Source organism: Panthera pardus, unplaced genomic scaffold, assembly GCF_024362965.1.
Source record: "Panthera pardus isolate Hobbes unplaced genomic scaffold, ASM2436296v1 HiC_scaffold_7, whole genome shotgun sequence".
NCBI classification, from domain to species: domain Eukaryota; kingdom Metazoa; phylum Chordata; class Mammalia; order Carnivora; family Felidae; genus Panthera; species Panthera pardus.
Genome location: NW_026527002.1, coordinates 46,026,129 through 46,043,326, shown reverse-complemented (window position 1 = coordinate 46,043,326; position 17,198 = coordinate 46,026,129). Strand labels below are relative to the sequence as shown.

The 17,198-nt window shown below is 45.9% G+C and overlaps 1 protein-coding gene across 2 annotated transcripts in view; it reads left to right on the top strand.

Annotated features, from left to right (window-relative positions):
- Positions 1–17,112, top strand: part of ANKRD46 (ankyrin repeat domain 46) — a 63,117-nt gene extending 46,005 nt beyond the window's left edge. Inside the window, exon 5 of one of the 2 annotated variants that reach the window (XM_019467981.2) lies at positions 15,976–17,112. In XM_019467981.2, coding sequence (XP_019323526.1) covers positions 15,976–16,114 — 139 coding nt within the window. In that variant the 3' untranslated portion in view covers positions 16,115–17,112. Of the gene's footprint in view, positions 1–2,208; positions 2,417–15,975 lie in introns of those variants that run through there. The other variant, XM_019467983.1, reaches the window with a different exon arrangement.
- Positions 17,113–17,198: the final 86 nt, after the last annotated feature.

Below are 17,198 nucleotides of genomic sequence, written 5' to 3'. Positions count from 1 at the left end.
TAAGTCCCTTTATTTTCGAATCGTGATAGGGGATGGATAGTTAATTAGACAGTTATTTTTATTAGTGTGGATTGGTAGGACTACAACAAAACTCAATGTCTGGAAACTAACGGCAGAAAATGCACTGACCTTTTGCAATTGGAAACAATAGTTTGTTGCCTCCTATTCAAAATACACTTATGGTTTCTGGTGTAGCTGCAATTGTCAGTTTCCCTTATTCATATGTCTCTCTGTTCCAAAAAGGATTTAAGTTCTGCTGAATAAGCAGGTATTATTCTAAACTATGGAAATCGAATGTCCTGGTTCTGTTCTAGCATTCTGATGAATCATTTGAGTGAAGCCTGAAAATTGAACATTAACAAGTTACTATAGTCACAGAATTTTAAAGATGAAGGGACATTAGGAGTCATCTAGGGAGGGGAAGAGAACCAAGAGGGACTGAATGACTGGTCCCACAAGTAAGAAAGGGGCAGAACTGTTCATGTGAATCCAGATATAATGTGTTACTCTTATCACACTTTCCCTTATCCACGTCTTCCAGCCTCCCCATAGGCTATTGTAAATATGATTTAAACATACAAGTATCTAGTGTTAAACACATAAATACAAACTTTCTTGCCATTGTGTTCTGTGTACTTTAAATAGATAACCAAAATACTGATCTGATCAGTATACCGATAATGTCACAAGCCAAGAATGTATTTTCCTGTAACCCCACTCTATTTGTTTATGGGAGAATCACCATAAACCTATCATCTTCTCTTGATAAACACTTTGAGAAATCTTTCACTTCTCAAAAAGAAAAAAAAAATCCACTTTGAATAATGCATTTTCTCTGTAAAGCACCTCATACCGTGGAGACGCTGCAAGCAAGCTAGGCAGAAGGCCCCCGAGTTTCTGCAGCACTTTTTCACTGGTCAGTCGCAGTACTTTTTCTTACGAGACCAATGATTTCCTCAGTCCTGTTGTCTGCTGTATACTTTTAATTAAAGTGAGGGGGTTGATGGTGGCAGGACTGTTTGTAAATGTCAGCCCTGGAGTTCTAAAATGCCCTGCTTGCCGGTGCTTCATAGGGCACACAAGTGCTTAGTTCTCTAGTGTGGCAGAGCTGTCTGTGGGTGTTAAGTGCGCGCCTCAGTAGGTGTTCCCAGGTGTCCTTTCCCACGTCTTTGAAGTAGTTCTAAAAAGGCAGTGAGAAATGAGTGAAGATAGAATAACCCACACTCAGAATAAAACTGTCATTGTATCTGCTTAGGAATCAATCACTCATTTAGGGGTGCTCAGTAGATCCTCCTTGCTCCCTTTTATCCCTAAAGGTTTGTCTTCGTTTTAATCTGGGTTATTGTTTCATGTCCAAATTCGTCTAAGGGTCAATTTCATAATAAGCTCTGATTTAGGGTAGTTCCAACTTGAGATGTACAATAGTTAGTCTACTCTTGAGATAAAAAAAATAATAAATGGCTAAATTTTTGTTGGTGTTGTAGGAATCATTACAAGTTAACGTGTGCATATATTATGAGTAAACATAGTTAAGCAAGTTTCTGTTGTTTCTCTTTTTTACAGTATTCTTTAATGTGCCTTTAAAATTGTATGGTGTGTAGTGTTAGCTCCACAGAGTCCTTGTGCATTTGTGTATGTGTCCATATGCCAGAAAACCTTTTTGGAGGTTACAGAATAATTGCCAGCCTATTTCTCTTGCAACTTCATGCTATAAATTGCAAGGATTTAGAAGTGTGGCCTTACAGAGTTAGTTATTTCTTCATATAATTGGGCTACGAGAAGGTTATTCTCTGTCACAATAAAAATTAATATTCCCTTTCTTTGGGGGATTAATTTCTAAATTTGAAGACTCTGGGTCAGAGTTGGCTGGGCTATTTCACTGAAATTTCAGCCCCTAAGAAACAAAAATAGGTTTTGGAATAGTTTCTAGGTCACTGGCACAGAAAGCTGGCAAAAAGCTATAACTTACTTTGGATAGTCCTAGTTAGCACCATTCCATCAGTACAGGCTGTTCTTTTAAGCCTGTGACTCAAGTTTAGGAGAAAATAAAATGTAGGGATCCCCAAATTCTTACTCTTATAAAGTTCAGGCTTTGATTCTCCTATAGTTTAGTAGGGCCCCTGACTTGGGGGAAGGGAGACATATTTAATCAGGTGTCAGTTCTGTATTTCACCTTATTAAACTGTCCACATTCATCTTTTATTTTAGCTTTTATTCCAGTTCTGGATCAGACAGTAGAGGCTGTGGTTATACTGAAAAACATGCAGACTTGGGAGGTGATAGATCCCAGCTATCATTAGTGTAGACTGACCTTGGTCAAATAACGTAAGCTTTCTAAACCTCTATCTTCATCTGTAAAACAATTAATATCTACCTCACAGACTTAACAATGAATAAAAATTATTTATTTGTCTGCTGTGTGCCTGAGTGTGTGTGTGCCTGACCCTATAAATTTTGATAGTGTTGTTATTCCCATAAAGAATACGAGGCTTAAAAAATTTGGTCCGTTTCCTAAGGTCATGGAGTAGACCCTATCAAGAGTCTGATTCTTCCAATTTAGTGCATAGCCATTAGAACATGGTGCTTCTCATAGTCACCACATCTGAAAGTACTCAGTACTTTATAGGGATTCAGTGTAAGTTCTCCTCTCCTCTTGACAGAGTAAATCATGTGGTTTATTAACTGAACTCTAGCTTTTTATGTGCAAATGATCTATGCATTATCACACAATTTCTGATTTACTGAGGAAGCTTTAATAACTGCTTTATTAATTAAGACCCCTGTCCATGATTTTTCATAGCTGCAGCTCTAGAAGAACCCATAGAACCTTCCAGGCATCATCTCATTAGCTCTTGCTGCCCCTTCTTAATAATGGAGCTTCTTGGCCATGAATAGAGAGCCCAGAGACCTCTCTAGTGACAGGGAGAAGGAAAATGTTCAAGCTCATGACAGCTGGACTGCCCAATCTCAGGTTTACATTGAGAAGGGAAGTGTACCTTTGAAACCAATTGTGAAGTTTTAAAGTGTGAAACACATACTGTGTAAGACTGAAGAGGATGATTTCCATTGAGTTCCATGAAAAAAGATCTGGATGTGGGTAGCCACATTGACTATATTCTTTCAAAAGGGTTCTTCTAATGGAGCTACTCTTGAATATCACAGAGTAAATGAAAGTTATGGAAGCCTGTATTTTCTTTCTGGTTGAGTTTTTTTTTTCTGTTGGAGAAGCATGATATTTTTCTCATGATTTTTGTATCTTAGATTATGTTGACAGTGTCAGATCCCCAGAGATGTGGTGACATCATCTTGCCTGATTACAAAAATATTTGAATGGCTGGGCTTAGAAACCCACCATTACTTCTTATGATCTTCAGTAAGTACGTGTTGGTCACATGAAATGGGAATGCACTAGATCCTTAATTAAACCTTCAGCCATACTGAAATTCCCATTCTGGAAAGTGGCAGCCCCAGGCCCCAACACAGAGGAGCTCTGCACTATCTCATTTCCCCTTTGGCAAACCCTTCACCTTTGCAAGGCCTGCCCTGCCCTTGTCTTGAGCTACAATTGGAAGAGAGAGAGAGACTTGAAAAGCAAGGAGTTCTTGTTCTTTTGGTCCTGACTCAAAGAATGCTATAAATAGAAGGGGCCTGGAGCTCCCATCCTACACTATGATTCTCTTTGGACAGACTAAACATTTGACCCTACTGGGAATACAACTTCTATTTAATCAAAAGGCAGTACGGCTGCTATTAAATCAAAAGGCTTATTCTTATTAGAAATTATTTCAATTCCAGAGATAAATGGCTAAGGCCCTTTTCTCCTGCTGATTGAGATTCTTTGTCGTCGTTAATAGAGCCCTAATTACTAAGACCATGGCCTAACTTTGGTTCGCTGGCTTACAATTGCTCAAATAACAGTTCCAGCTGTGGAATAAATATAGATGACCACCTTATGTCAAATGTCAGCCTTTTAAAATGTGTTTGGATATATAATGTTTCTTACTAATTTAATTTTGATAAAATAGGATGTAACAGTCCGTTGCTTCTGGTGCTTCTGAGTTGCAAGAATGGGTATGAAGGGATGAGACAAGATGCCCTACATTCAGCGCTCCACAGGAAACACACACAAACCCACAACTTGGTCTCTCTACCTCGCTATTTACCAGGTTTACATGAAAACAAGCAAGGCACACCTTTTCACAGACACCCTCTATTTGTGATTGGGAGGCAGAGTGGCTTAGTGGTTAAGCACATGGGCCTTGGAGTCGGACCTGGCTTTGGATCCCCAGCCTCCAGTTATAGTGGAGGGGCCTTGGGCAGGTTAACCTACCCTTCTTCCTTAGCCTCAGCTTCGCCGTCTGTTACATGAAAATAGTAACACGAACCAGAGGCTCAAATGAGATAAAGTATGTAAAATACTGGATGCAGGCTCTGATAGCTCTCAATTATTACCATATTTACATGATTTCTTTCCCTTTAGGCCAACCACTACCTAGAACTGTGCCAGCCCCCCACCCTGCACTTTAGGAAGCATTTCTTTGCAGAAAGGTAAACTTCTGGTTTCTTGTAATTGGTCAGACCCTCAGGCGCTGGCTGATTGGGTTCCCAGATGACTGGATGGCTTGCACTCTTTTTTGAGCTTTCCTTAAATAATACCTTAATTGTTAGCTCAAGAGGATGTTGACCAGTCTCTACCAGTCTCCCCTAAATCTTCCCTGCCGGCAGCCCAGGACATTTGAGGAGCTACAGAGCACTTTCCTCTGGGTGTTGAGAGATGTAAGGGCAAGAACTGTAGAAGCAGGGCCTGTGCTTGCCAGGTCCAGACATTTGCTCTCTTATTTGCTCCCAGTGCATCGCTGTAGGGTAGCAGAATTGGGATTTTTTTACCCTCCCCACTTCTACAGCGGAGGAAACAGGCCTGGGAGCTTTGCAAGGCGAGACAGAAGTTGAGGCCAAACCATCTAACCTCCCCCGGTCAGTGCTCTCTGCACCTGGCTGCTGTCGCCTCAGCATCAGAGGCCAAGAAAGGAGAGACACAGACGTCAGTGTCACTGACACCTGGGGCTGTCCCCATCATGACTGGTGTCATGGAGCGGCATCTCTGAAGCTCTGCAGTTGGAGAAGAAGCAGAAAGACCTCACCGCTGGGCCCCTCCTGTCCAGTCCCACCCTGCAGTCTGCCCAGCGTACCCGCTGCCCTCGCAGTTCCTCAAGCTGAAACCAGAGGACCATCCCCTCTGCCGGAGCAGGATGTGACCTCCACTAGGCAAAGCACATCTATTTGATCTTGAACAAAAGGCTGCGATGGTGTCTAAAATGACAGCTCCCCGGCGGTGATGTCATGGTGTTTTGTTTGTCTCCATGGAATGCGGGGATCTGATTTCAGTCGTGAAGAAAAATGGTCTGGGGAAAAAAAATTACTTCATTCGGAAAATTCCGAGAAGCCATAAATACGGTTTGCAGCTGATGAAAGCACATTCACAGGCAGACAATGGCTTTGGGATGGAAGCAGAGCCCTCTGGAGAGGCCAAGCCCTTCACCCCCACCCACTGCCACCAGCAGTCCTGCTTCTCCGGGGCTTCTGGCAAGACTGAGAGCAATTCCTCTGTCCGCTGAGGAGATGCTCCGTTCCCCAGTGGCAAGTTGGCTGGGGACAGATTTTCCCTGGTTCTCATCTGAAATTACCTCCTGCCCAGTTCATCCCTGGAGCATCTGGCACAGTTGCGTCCACCTCCCCTGTCCTAAATGATTGACCTGCATTTCTGAGTTCTGAAAGCAAATTAAAAATAACATTTTGTTTTGTTGTTTTCATTTCTTATTCACTTTCTAGCCTTGCAATCTCTTGTGAATCCTTTTCACTTTGCATATTCTTTTCTTTTTTTTCCTACAGTTGGCACAGTGAGAAAGGGGAGAAAACAGAAGATGAAATGCTATTTTGCTTTTCATGAGAAATTTAAGAGTATAATTCCTAGTCCAGATCCTCAGCCCTGAGTCAGGAAGGAGTCACCACTGCCAGGAAAGACCAGAGGCAGAGAGCTTAGAACCAGGGGCAAGTTTTCAAGTGCTCTGCCTCCCTCTCCCCCTCCCTGCCTCAAGAATATAAAAACAATATGGCGAGATTATAGAATTTCGGGAGATCAGAGAAAGTTTCCCTAACCTAGCCCTTCCTTCCATCATTGTGTCTTCCTGGTGCCAGGTCCCTAGGTCACTGAGCCTCTCATTCTATATTGTCTGTTCCCCTGCCCCCAGCTTTGCAGCGCCCTTCTCTAGGGGCCTGGCCTCCGAGAAGTCCATGGTGTTTCCAGGCCATGGGAGTTGGTTTTTCTTGCAACTCACTACAGCCTTTGATTTCCATCCACAGATTGGTTGCTAGAGAAAAGCCCTTTGCATTTAGTCCTGAGAAGAGGAAGCCCTTCCCTTTGGCCTATGGCTTGGTTGCCAGCCCACACAGGTCTGCCCCAAGTATCTCAGCCCACCAGCTGCCCCATCTGCAGGTCTGAGCTGGGCCATCGTGGCATGGACACTGTCCCATGCCTGGCGGGCACCTCCTGGCTCCCACCTCCACCCTGTTAGCCTCAGTGACCCACCAGGCTGCAGGTTCATGCTCTTGAAAGGAGAGCTTGAAAGGAGAACCTTAGTTCGTGCTCTTGAAAGGAGAGCAGGTACAAGTTCAATGTCAGAGGAATCTCAGGAGGAGACTGCATATGTCCTTTGTGGGGGCTTTCAGCCCCTCGGCCACAGCATCACCAAATGATAGAGGAATAAAAACAAAGCCAAAGCTTCTTCAAATGTCCCCATTAACCCAATTAGTCAAATCCTGAAGGGGAATTTGTCTTAATGGAATTTGACTATATCTCAGTAGAACTTGAAATTAAAAAACCATCAGTTCACATTTAGGAAATGTGGATTTTTCAAGCTCCTGGGATTTGATTTCTAGATACGTGCAGTTTTTCCTCATAGATCAGTGTTGCCCCATAAAATAGAATACAAACCAACCGAGTAATTTTAAATTATCTAGTTGCCACATTTTTAAAAAGCAGTAAGAAGTAGTTGAACTTAATTTTAATAGTATATTTTATTTAACCCAATATATCCAAAATAGTAATGTGGAGTCGATATTAAAAATTATTAATGAGATATTGTATATTCTTTTTGGTACTACCTTATTTTGGACTGGCCACATTTCAAGCCACAGTAGCAGCTTCTGTGCTGGATGATGCAGTTGTAGACAAGTGTCATCTGTCCTGGCAGTGGCTCTGAGAACACAGCTGTAGCCCAGCAAACCAGAGGCCCGCATCTGTTTGAGACCATAGGGTATGACCAAATCAGTGCAGGAGCCCATTAGAAAGTAAGTGCTATGGAAACAAAGGAAAAATAGAGCAAGGTAAGGGAATAAGTGCTGATGGTGGGTCAAGTTGCAGTATTAAAGAGAGTAGGTCAGTAGCACATCTGTATGCTAAGAGTTGAAGAAGGTGAGAAAGTTGGCCAGTAGAGCATCCTGATAGGACAGCTAGAGCAAAGACCCTCAGGTGTGCAGGCATATGCCTGGTGTGTTTGGGAAATAGCAAAGATACCAGTGTGTCTGGAGAGGAATGAGCAAGGGGGAGAATATTAAGAGATGAAATCACAGAGGTAAGGTGATGGGGGGCTAGATCATGTAGGGCCTTCAAGGCCATTGCAAGGACATTGCTTTTATTCTGAGAGGGAATCACTACAGAACTTTGATGTGATCTGACTTGAATTTTAACAAGGTCACTCTAGTTGCTGTGTTGAGAACAGAGTGTAGGAAGGCAAGAGTGGAACTAGGAGGACCAGTTAGTTTACTTCCAACAAGATGATGATGGTTGGACCAAGGCTGTAGTAGTGAAAATGACAAAGAATACACGCCTTATGGATGTATTTTCAAGGTAAAGCCAATGGAGTAGGAGAAAAAGAATAGTCCAGTATGACTCCTAGGTTTTTGGTTTGCATAAACGGTGAGATGTCAGGACCATCTGCGGAGATAGAAGAGGCTGCAGGTGGGCAGGTCTATGGGAGAAGATCAAGGGTTCAGTTTTTTTTTTTTTTTTATGTTTATTCATTTTTGAGAGACAGAGACAGAATGTCAACAGGAGTGGGGCAGGGAAAGAGAGGGAGACACAGAATCCAAAGCAGGCTCTAGGCTCTGAGCCATCAGCATAGAGCCCGACGCGGGGCTCGAACTCACGAACCATGAGATCATGACCTGAGCCGAAGTCGGACACCTAATCGACTGAGCCACTCAGGCACCCCAGGGGGTTCAATTTTAAACATGTTTACTGTAAGAGGTCTGTTTGACATCCAAATAGAAAGGTCAAGTAGGCAGTTGGAATTATGAGGCTAGAATTTGGGAGCGAGGCCTGGGCTTGAGGTACAGATTTGGGAATTCTCAGCATATGGATAGAATTTAAAGCCGTAAGATGCAATGAAATCAAACCATCTGAGTGCACACAGGAAGAGCATCCCAAGGCCCTCCAACAGTAGATGGTTGGGAAGATGGGGAGAACCAAGGAAAGACACTGGGGAAGACTAATCAGAGATGGAAGGAAAACCAGGAGACTATTGTGCCCCGGAAACCAGAGGAAGAGAGAGATTCAAGGAAAAAAATGTGAACTGTATGGGATGTTCTGGCAGGTCAGGTCAGATGTGAGAGATGGGAACTGACCGGTGGGTCTAACAACAACATGGAGGTCACTTTAGTCCTGAGGAGAGCAGTTCCATGCGCCAGGGGAACGAAAGCCTGACTGGTGTGGATGTAAGAGAATCTGGGGCAGAACTGCAGACAGTAAGTATAGATAACTCCTTCAGGAGCCTTGCAAAACAGTAGCTGGCAGGGTAAGTGGGAGCAAGAGGAAGCTTTTTTAAAAAATCAACTTTATTGAGGAATAATTTAAATTTGAAGCATGCAGTTAAATGAGTTTTGACAAATGTATACACCCATGTAATCACAACAATCAAGATATATAACACTTCCGTCACCCCAGAAATTCCCTTGTGCCCCTTTATGGTCAATCTCTCCCACCCCCTCCTCCCAAACCCAGCCCCAGGCAACCACTGTTCTACTTTTTATCACTGAGCTTTGTTTCGCCTTTTCTAGAATTTTGTACAAATTGAATCATACAGGATGTACTCCTATGCCTGGCTTCTTTTGCTCTGCATGTATCATAGTTCCTTCCTTTATATCACTGAGTAGTATCCTGTTGTACAGCTATACCACAATTTGACTACTCATCCACTTGTTGTCAGACATTTAAGTTGTTTCTAGTTTGGGGCTATTATGATGAAAGATGCCATGAACATTTGTATACAAGTCTTTGTGTGGACATAAATTTCACTTCCCTTGAGTAAATTTCTAGGAGTAGAATTACTGGGTCATATAGTAATGTATGTTCAATTTTATAAGAAACTACCAAAATGTTTTCTAAAGTGTAATTTTACACCCTCACCAGCGATGTATGAGTTCCAGTTGCTTCACAGATTTACCAACACTTGATATTGTCAGTCTTTAAATTGTAGATGAAGATTTTTTTTTTTTTTTTTTTTTTTTTTTTTTTTTTTACAGGGGTTGAGTGGATAGACTTGATTTCAGAATAGCTTTAGATTCCCAGACAAGTCTCAAAGACAGAACAGAGAACTCTGGTGCATCCTTTGCCCAGCTTTACCCAATGTTACCTTCTTATGGCACCATAGTATATTTGTCACAACTAAGAGACTGACGTTGACATTATACAAGTAGCCCCTCTACAGTCTCTAACCGTATTTTACCAGTTTTCTCACTCATGGCCTTTCTCTGGCCCAGGAGGCCACGTTGGGTCAGGCCTCAGTCTCTCCAGTCTGTGGCCCTCTCTCCATCTTTCCTTGTTTTCAATGCCTTTTCAGTTTTGAAGAGTACTGGTGAGATATTTCATGGAATGTCCATCAATTTGAGTTTATCTGAGCTTTTCTTATGATTCAGCTGGGGCGATAGGATTTGGAGGAAGAACACCCCAGAGGTGAAGTGCCCTTCACATTAGATCACATCAGGGGCACATGACAGCAACATGGCTTATCACTGGTAATGTTACCCTCATCACTTGGTTAACATGGTGTCTGTCAGGTGTCTTCCCTATAAAGTTACTCTTTTTCCCTTTCCGTGCTCTACTTTCTGGAAGCCAGTCACTGAGTCCAGCCCACCCTCAGGGAAAGGGGATTTAAGTTCCAGCTCCTGGAGGGGGTGGCATCACATGTATTACTTGGAACTCTTCTCTAGGGCAGATTTCCCCTTCTTTATTTACTTGGTTGAATCATTTTTACAGAGAAAGCTTTCTTTATATTTTAATTTTTTGTTTATTTTAGAAAGAGAGAGAGAGCACAAGACGGGGAGAGAGGCAGAGGGAGAAGGAGAGAATCTCAATCAGGCTCCATGTTCAGCCCAGAGCCCAACACGGGGCTTGATCCCACGGTCCTGGGATCATGACCTGAGCCGAAATCATGAGTCAGATGCTCAACCAACTGAGCCACCCAGGCTCTCCAAAAACCTTCTTTTTAAACGATGGGGAAATAACAGCACATTTGTATGTTGGTGGAGCCAAATATTGTGAGAGTTTCTTTCATTTTTTTCAGCAAGTGTTAACAAATTTTTCATCATTAGAGTCCCCACCAGGCCTTTTCTCGTGTCATTTTAAACGTCACTTTTACCCATTATTCAGTTTCTTTAGGCCCCATTGGAAGTCAGAGGACCTGTAGAGGTCCGGGCAGAGTTTTCATAGATGGCCCAGGCATTAGGTCCGGTCATCCAGCAAACCCCTCAGTGCTTACGGAAGGATGGCCCCTCTCCCCAGCCCTCACCTTCCCGCCTTCTCCTTCCGCAGCCCACAGGATCCCAGACAAGACGGGGATTCCAGAGCTGGGGAAGAGCCCGTGTTTTCCTTGGGTAGGAAGGAGCCAGACATCTGTCATGAGGAACTGTGTAGCCGGGGCCGTCTGGCGGGGACTGTGGGAGCTGACAGTGGCTGAGGGGAGGGTTCTAGGGGAAGGAAGAAGCAGATGGAGCTGCTTGGCTCCAACTCAGAATCCAGAACAGTGGGCTCTGTTTCTTCTGTCCCCTCATTGGGAGGACAGAGCTCTGAGGACAACAACCAAGGCTCTGAGCCCTGGCAAGGAGCTCCAAGGAGAGCCAAGTCTGAGCACCCCAGGGAAGCGGGGATGAGATATGAAGGACTTTGGAGGTTCAGGTCAGAAACTCAGTGGTGGAAGAGACAGCCCAGGACAGAGAGGCCCGCGACAAGCCCTGGAAGGGACTTGGGCCACTGCCAGCCAGCTTATCAGCCCCACTTCCCCACCCCCACCCCCAATCCCTACACAGGGAGACTCTCATCTGGCCTCCAACTGGGGAACCCCAGGCCCACATGCCTGGGCCCACAGGGTGTGGGGGTGGTGGACAGAGGAGTGGTGACAGAGGTGACCTATTCTGGGCGACAGAAATGATCTCCAGGCATGTATTTTGCAGAGGCTAGCAGTATGGTGTCTATATAGATCTATATATTTGTAGATGAATCAATCCATACCCTGCTGTGACACCAGAAGAACGGCCACCGTAAAAGAAGGTGGTAAATTCCCTCTCATTCAGAGAATACCGCTGTCTTCTCAACCAGCTGCCCACGGGTTTCTCATCAAGATAGTAATTCATTGTACAAGGAAGGGAACTTACCGTGTGGAAATTCCCGCTTCCTCCGGATAACAGAATGCACAGTGTTAACCTTGGTGAGTAAGAATCTCCCTGTCCCCCACCACCCCAAAGGCAGCTCTTCTCTGTGGAAGGCTGCAGCCACTCGAGGCCTCATCCAAACCCTCTGCACAGGTCTGAAAACTGCCCAGGACAGACCTCAGGGTGAGCTCAAAGGAACCCATAACCCCATTGGTCGAAGCAGACGTGATAATGTTCTTCCTGCCCAGCATCTCCTTCTTGTGAGGGCAGCACAAGGCTTTTCCTTTGGGGCAGCAGCTCTTCCCCGTCTGTTCATGTGCCTCCACGGGCCCAGGCCTGGCCCAGCGCAGCGGCGCATTTCTCTGGCTGCAGGGATGGACACAGGCTGAGCCAGTCGGAGTCGACTTTGGCAAGCACTGCTAGACTGGGGGCCGGGGCGGAGCCTGCCCGACGACGGAGCTGATGCCGAGGGCAGGAAAGCTAAGGGGCGGACAGAGTCCTGACTGAATCCTCGGAGCGCTTGGCTCCAGCTGGTCTTGTCAGTTACAGACCAAGCAAATTTCTTTTTCCCTCCCTCCCTCTCCTCCTCCTCGTCTTCCTCCTCCTGCCTTTTTCTCTCTCTTCTCCCGTTTATTTTGGCTCGGTCCAGTTTGTGGTTTTTATCTCTTGCACTAAAATTGTTTCAACAAATATCCTCACGGCATCTCTCCCTCACGTGCCTGCCGGGGACACAACCACCGACCCCCACACAACCCCGGCCTCTCACCCAACAGTGTTTGAGAAAGGCTTAAGCTCTGGTTTTTCACGGGTGCCACAGGGCTACTGTGGGAAACATCCCATGGTTCCCCAAAGGGGGACAGCCCCTTTTGTCCCCTACAGCATAAATGAGAATGTATTTTTAAAACTGAATCCATGTATCTTCCTGTTAAACAAGAACTTCTTGTTTTTTAATTAGAGAAAGGGGGGATATTATTCCTAATGCACCTACCATGAGGATTTTAGCATATTTCCTTACAAATGTTTCCCCAGTACACATTTCCTTGGGTCTAGCCCTGGTGCCTCACTGTCAGCAGCAGCAGTAGCAGCAGCAGCAGTCAGGTAATGTCATTAGCATTTCTCTCTCACTGTGGTTTTTCGTGGTCTCTGTTTTCAACAGCTTCCCTACTCAAAGGTCCAGTCATGAGACTGGAAAGCAAGTAACTCACCTAGAACCAGGCGAGCCCTCTTGTCTAGGAGGGAGCTGTTACTGTAATTAACCATGCTTCTACCATTTTCGGGAATCTGGCCTTCATCACCCGGAGTTTTATACTGATGCCTGGGTCGGACCCCTAGGGAGTCTGCGTCAGTAGATCTGGGGTGGGTTCCAGGAATCTGTATTTCTGAGCAGTTGCCAGATGATACCAATGCTGCAGACCTCAATACACGCAGGACTCACCTGGGAGCTAAAATGCATTTGCTATTCGGGTGATTCGTAGACCCATTCAAGTTTGAGAGCCCTGACTTTCAATTTAATAGTCACTTACTAAACACTAATTCATGCCTCTGTGGTTTTTCAGAAGCCTACCTTTCTCTTCTTGGGGGCCAAGTTTCCGAGTGGGGTATGACCTACAGCTTCACACCTCAAGCCCCTGGGAACCCCCAATGTCACATCACCTAAAATGGGAAACGTCAGCACAAGGTTTCTTCCACTCTTGTGTTATAACCTTCCTCCAGCTGGTTACAGATTAAGGGGCAGGCTGCGGAGGATTGGAGGCTCAGTTCAGTTTCATATTTACTGAGGGTTGGGGACTGTGTCAGGGGCTACAAAAATAAATACAACATGGTTCCCATCCTCTAGGAGCTAGTGGATAATGGGGAGGTGAACATAAAATAAATAAACGCTTGTAAGCTGAGAAGCAGCAGGGTAGAGGAAGGCAGTGTTCCCTGGGAGTCCAGAGTAGGGGCACTCAGCCAGTCTTAGGGACAGGGAGGCTGAGTCGAGTAGGATTTAGCAGTTAGCCAGGTGAAGGAGCGTGGGAAAGGCATCCTCAGCATGAGGAACAGTGAAGGCAAGGAAGCATGAGACATCCAGGTGCTGGCAGGTGTGGGATGGTGAGAAATGGAGCTGGGGGAGGGGAGGGGGTGTGGTGAGGTGGGCCAGGTGCAGACCACTTGAGCTGAAATGATGATTTAAATTTTTTTTTTAACATTTATTTATTTTTGAGACAGAGAGAGACACAGCATGAACGGGGGAGGGGCAGAGAGAGAGGGAGACACAGAATCGGAAGCAGGCTCCAGGCTCTGAACCGTCAGCCCAGAGCCCGACGCGGGGCTCGAACTCACAGACCGCGAGATCGTGACCTGAGCTGAAGTCAGACGCTTAACCGACTGAGCCACCCAGGCGCCCCTGAAAAGACGATTTAGAACCTCCCAGATCTCTGGTCCTCCAGCCCGCGAGCCGGACCTGGAACCAGCCTAGGACTATTGGAGGATTTTCAACCAGTCCACTAAGTGGAATGACTTGGTTTCTCTTGTTGCTTATAATCTCACCTCAAAGGCAGCAAGTTTGGTCAATAATCACCCAAGCCTCATTGAGGCCTGCACATACCTGGCCACTGCAAGACTTCCTCAATGGCTCCTGTAGCCAGAACCACATATCTGTCTAAGGAGGAGGATAATGTGTTTAGGTCAGGTTGCTGGTAATAGGGAACCATATAGCAGTGAGTTAATTCAAATCCTGCCATATTTTCTCCAGAAAACAGTCCAGTGTTCATATGGGGGCCCTGTGGTCAAACTCAGGCACTTCTGGCATTTGAATCCATCATCCTTGACTGCCTTGCTACTCGGAGTGTGGCCTGGTGCCCAACAGTGTCGGCATCGTTGGGAACTTGTTCGAAATACAGAAAGGGGTCTGTTCCAGACCCGCTGAACCACAGCCTGCCTTATAATCAATCCCCAAGTGACTTATTCAAATACCTGTAATTGAACAAGTTGGCCTATACTCACTGCAGCGAGGGAGACTGCACTCCCTGGGTAACTGTGGACCATCTCAGTTAAAAAGGGGTTTGAAGGCGCCTGGGTGGTTCAGTCAGTTAAGCGTCCGACTTCAGCTCAGGTCACGATCTCGCAGTCCGTGAGTTCGAGCCCCGTGTCAGGCTCTGGGGCTGACGGCTCAGAGCCTGGAGCCTGCTTCCGATTCTGTGTCTCCCGCTCTCTCTGACCCTCCCCCGTTCATGCTCTGTCTCTCTCTGTCTCAAAAATAAATAAACATTAAAAAAAAAAATTAAAAAAATAAATAAATAAGAAGGGGTTTGATACGACTGGCAGGGCTTGGGGTTTGGCTAGGTGAATTTAGGGAGAGCCCAAGAAATCAGGCATTTGTTCTGGAGTGAATGCTCTCAGGAAATGGGACAATTCTATGACTGAATATCTTCATAACTCTTACCTATAAAGAAGGTAGACCAGATACAGGTTACACGTGTAATTGGTAAAGAAGCAGCCATCACTCATATTAGCAAGGAGTAGAAGGTGTTTAGTATTTTGTGGTGGTTTTTGTCTGTGCTTAAATAAAATTACGAGGCAGGCTGTTTTGACTCACCTCGTCGCAATTGCAGAGTGACCTTGACTGATGGCATTCTGTGAGATTGTTTATGTTCAATGAGAAAACATCTAGGCCAGCTTCAAACAAGATTAATGCCTAGCTGTAAGTGTCAGGCCCGTTTCCAGATGTCAGGATCTGCTTTCTCCTTTCTCACTATTTAGGATGGAGAGTCAGTGTTTTAGAGTGTGGTTTCCTTATTCAAGGTTGTCTCGTGGCCCAATATGGTTGCTGGAGCACCAGCAATCCTATTAGTGTTCCAGGGACAGGAAGCAGGGGAAGGGAGAATCAAGAGCACATTTCCCAGCTCCCTGTAAGGAGCTTTTAGGAAACCCCATCCAACTCCTTCCATTTATACCTCATCGGCCATCCCTAGTTTCAAGAGCACAGGGAAATGTAGACTTTTATCTGGCTATGTTGCTGCCCCTCTCCAAATTAGGTCGTTTGGTAGGGCAGAAGGGGAAATTGGGTCTAGAATAGGCTATTGGTAGTCTCTCTCTCTCTCTCAGACAAGGAAGACTGGGCTTAAGAATGGGGAAATTCCGGGCCCTGGGGGGCAGCAAGATTTTATCTTCCCCTCTTTATCAGTATTTAACATTCCAACAACCAGAGCAAGCCAGTCATAGTAAAACAGAATCAGGGTCTCTCCAGTGTCTGCAAGAAATTCTTGTTAAAGGTAGAATTTGCTTCTCAAGTCTTCCACACCACCTGCTGGGAGAGCAGGAGCGATGTGAATGTACCAGCCAGAAGAGGGGCCCCCACGGCCACGGATGGGAGAGCCGTTGGCATGAGACCTGCACCTGTGAGCAGAGTCCATCTCATCTCCTCTGTTAGAAGGCTGTATCCCAGCCCTGGGGAGATGAACAGCAGGAAGAGGGGGGAGAGAACCACTTAAAATGAGGTATGGGAGCTAATAAGACGGAGGCATCCCTTCTCTTTCCTTCCATGAACTAGCATAGCAGCTGGGAATCCCAAAGGTCACTGGCCTGTATGCACAGTAGGGTCGCACTGACGCCCAGGTCACATGACTCACCCCCACCCCTGTCACACACACAACCTCCACCTTAAGTAGACCTTCACTCCCTTCAGGGTGGCCCCAGTCATTTCCCAGAAGCTCCACAGGGACCCCCTCACACGTGCCCTTGGCTGTATGCCAGCTGTCTGCTACATTGCCTCCTTTGACACACATCGGCTGAGCACCTTCAAGCACCCAAGCCCTGTGGTAGACACCAGCGATTCAGGCGTCAGTGAGATACATCGTTATCCCGGAGAGCTGACAGCTTGTTGCAGAGGACGCACAATGATCCCGAACACATAAATCACAAATTGCGGAGAAGCTGTATTAGAGAAGAAACCCAGCGGACCAGCAGGTGATAGGGTGTTCCTTGAAAATACCCCCAAGCAGCCAGGCGTGTTCCCACTTCAGGGCACAGCTGCTGTGCTTTCTGCCAGGAACAAGTTTTCCCCTACAATCCCCATGACTCACTCCCTCGCTTCCTTCAGGTCTTTGTCCAAATGTCACCTTCTCAAATGCTGCCTTCCCCGATGCCCACCCCCATCCTCTGCTCTCCCCAGTTCCTGGCCTCACTCTGTTTTCTCCACTAACACTTTAACACTTTGTTCCACAAGATCCAGGGGTTTTGTCTGTTTGGCCTCCGTCACCAGTGTCTCCAAATATATGCGATCGGCCTTCAGTGAATGTGTGTTGAGTGAATGAATGAGTGAAAAGCTAGCACAAGAACCGGACAGTCGGGGAGGGCCCCTCGTGCCCTGCTGACCAGGAAGCTGATGAAGCACGAGAGAAGGTGATTTATGTTTTATCACTAGTCCTCTGGCTATTTGAGGCAGAATGGCTCGGAAAGAACTGAGTGTGGAAGAGGGGAGGGGGACAAGGTAGAAGGCCACTGCAGTGGCCGAG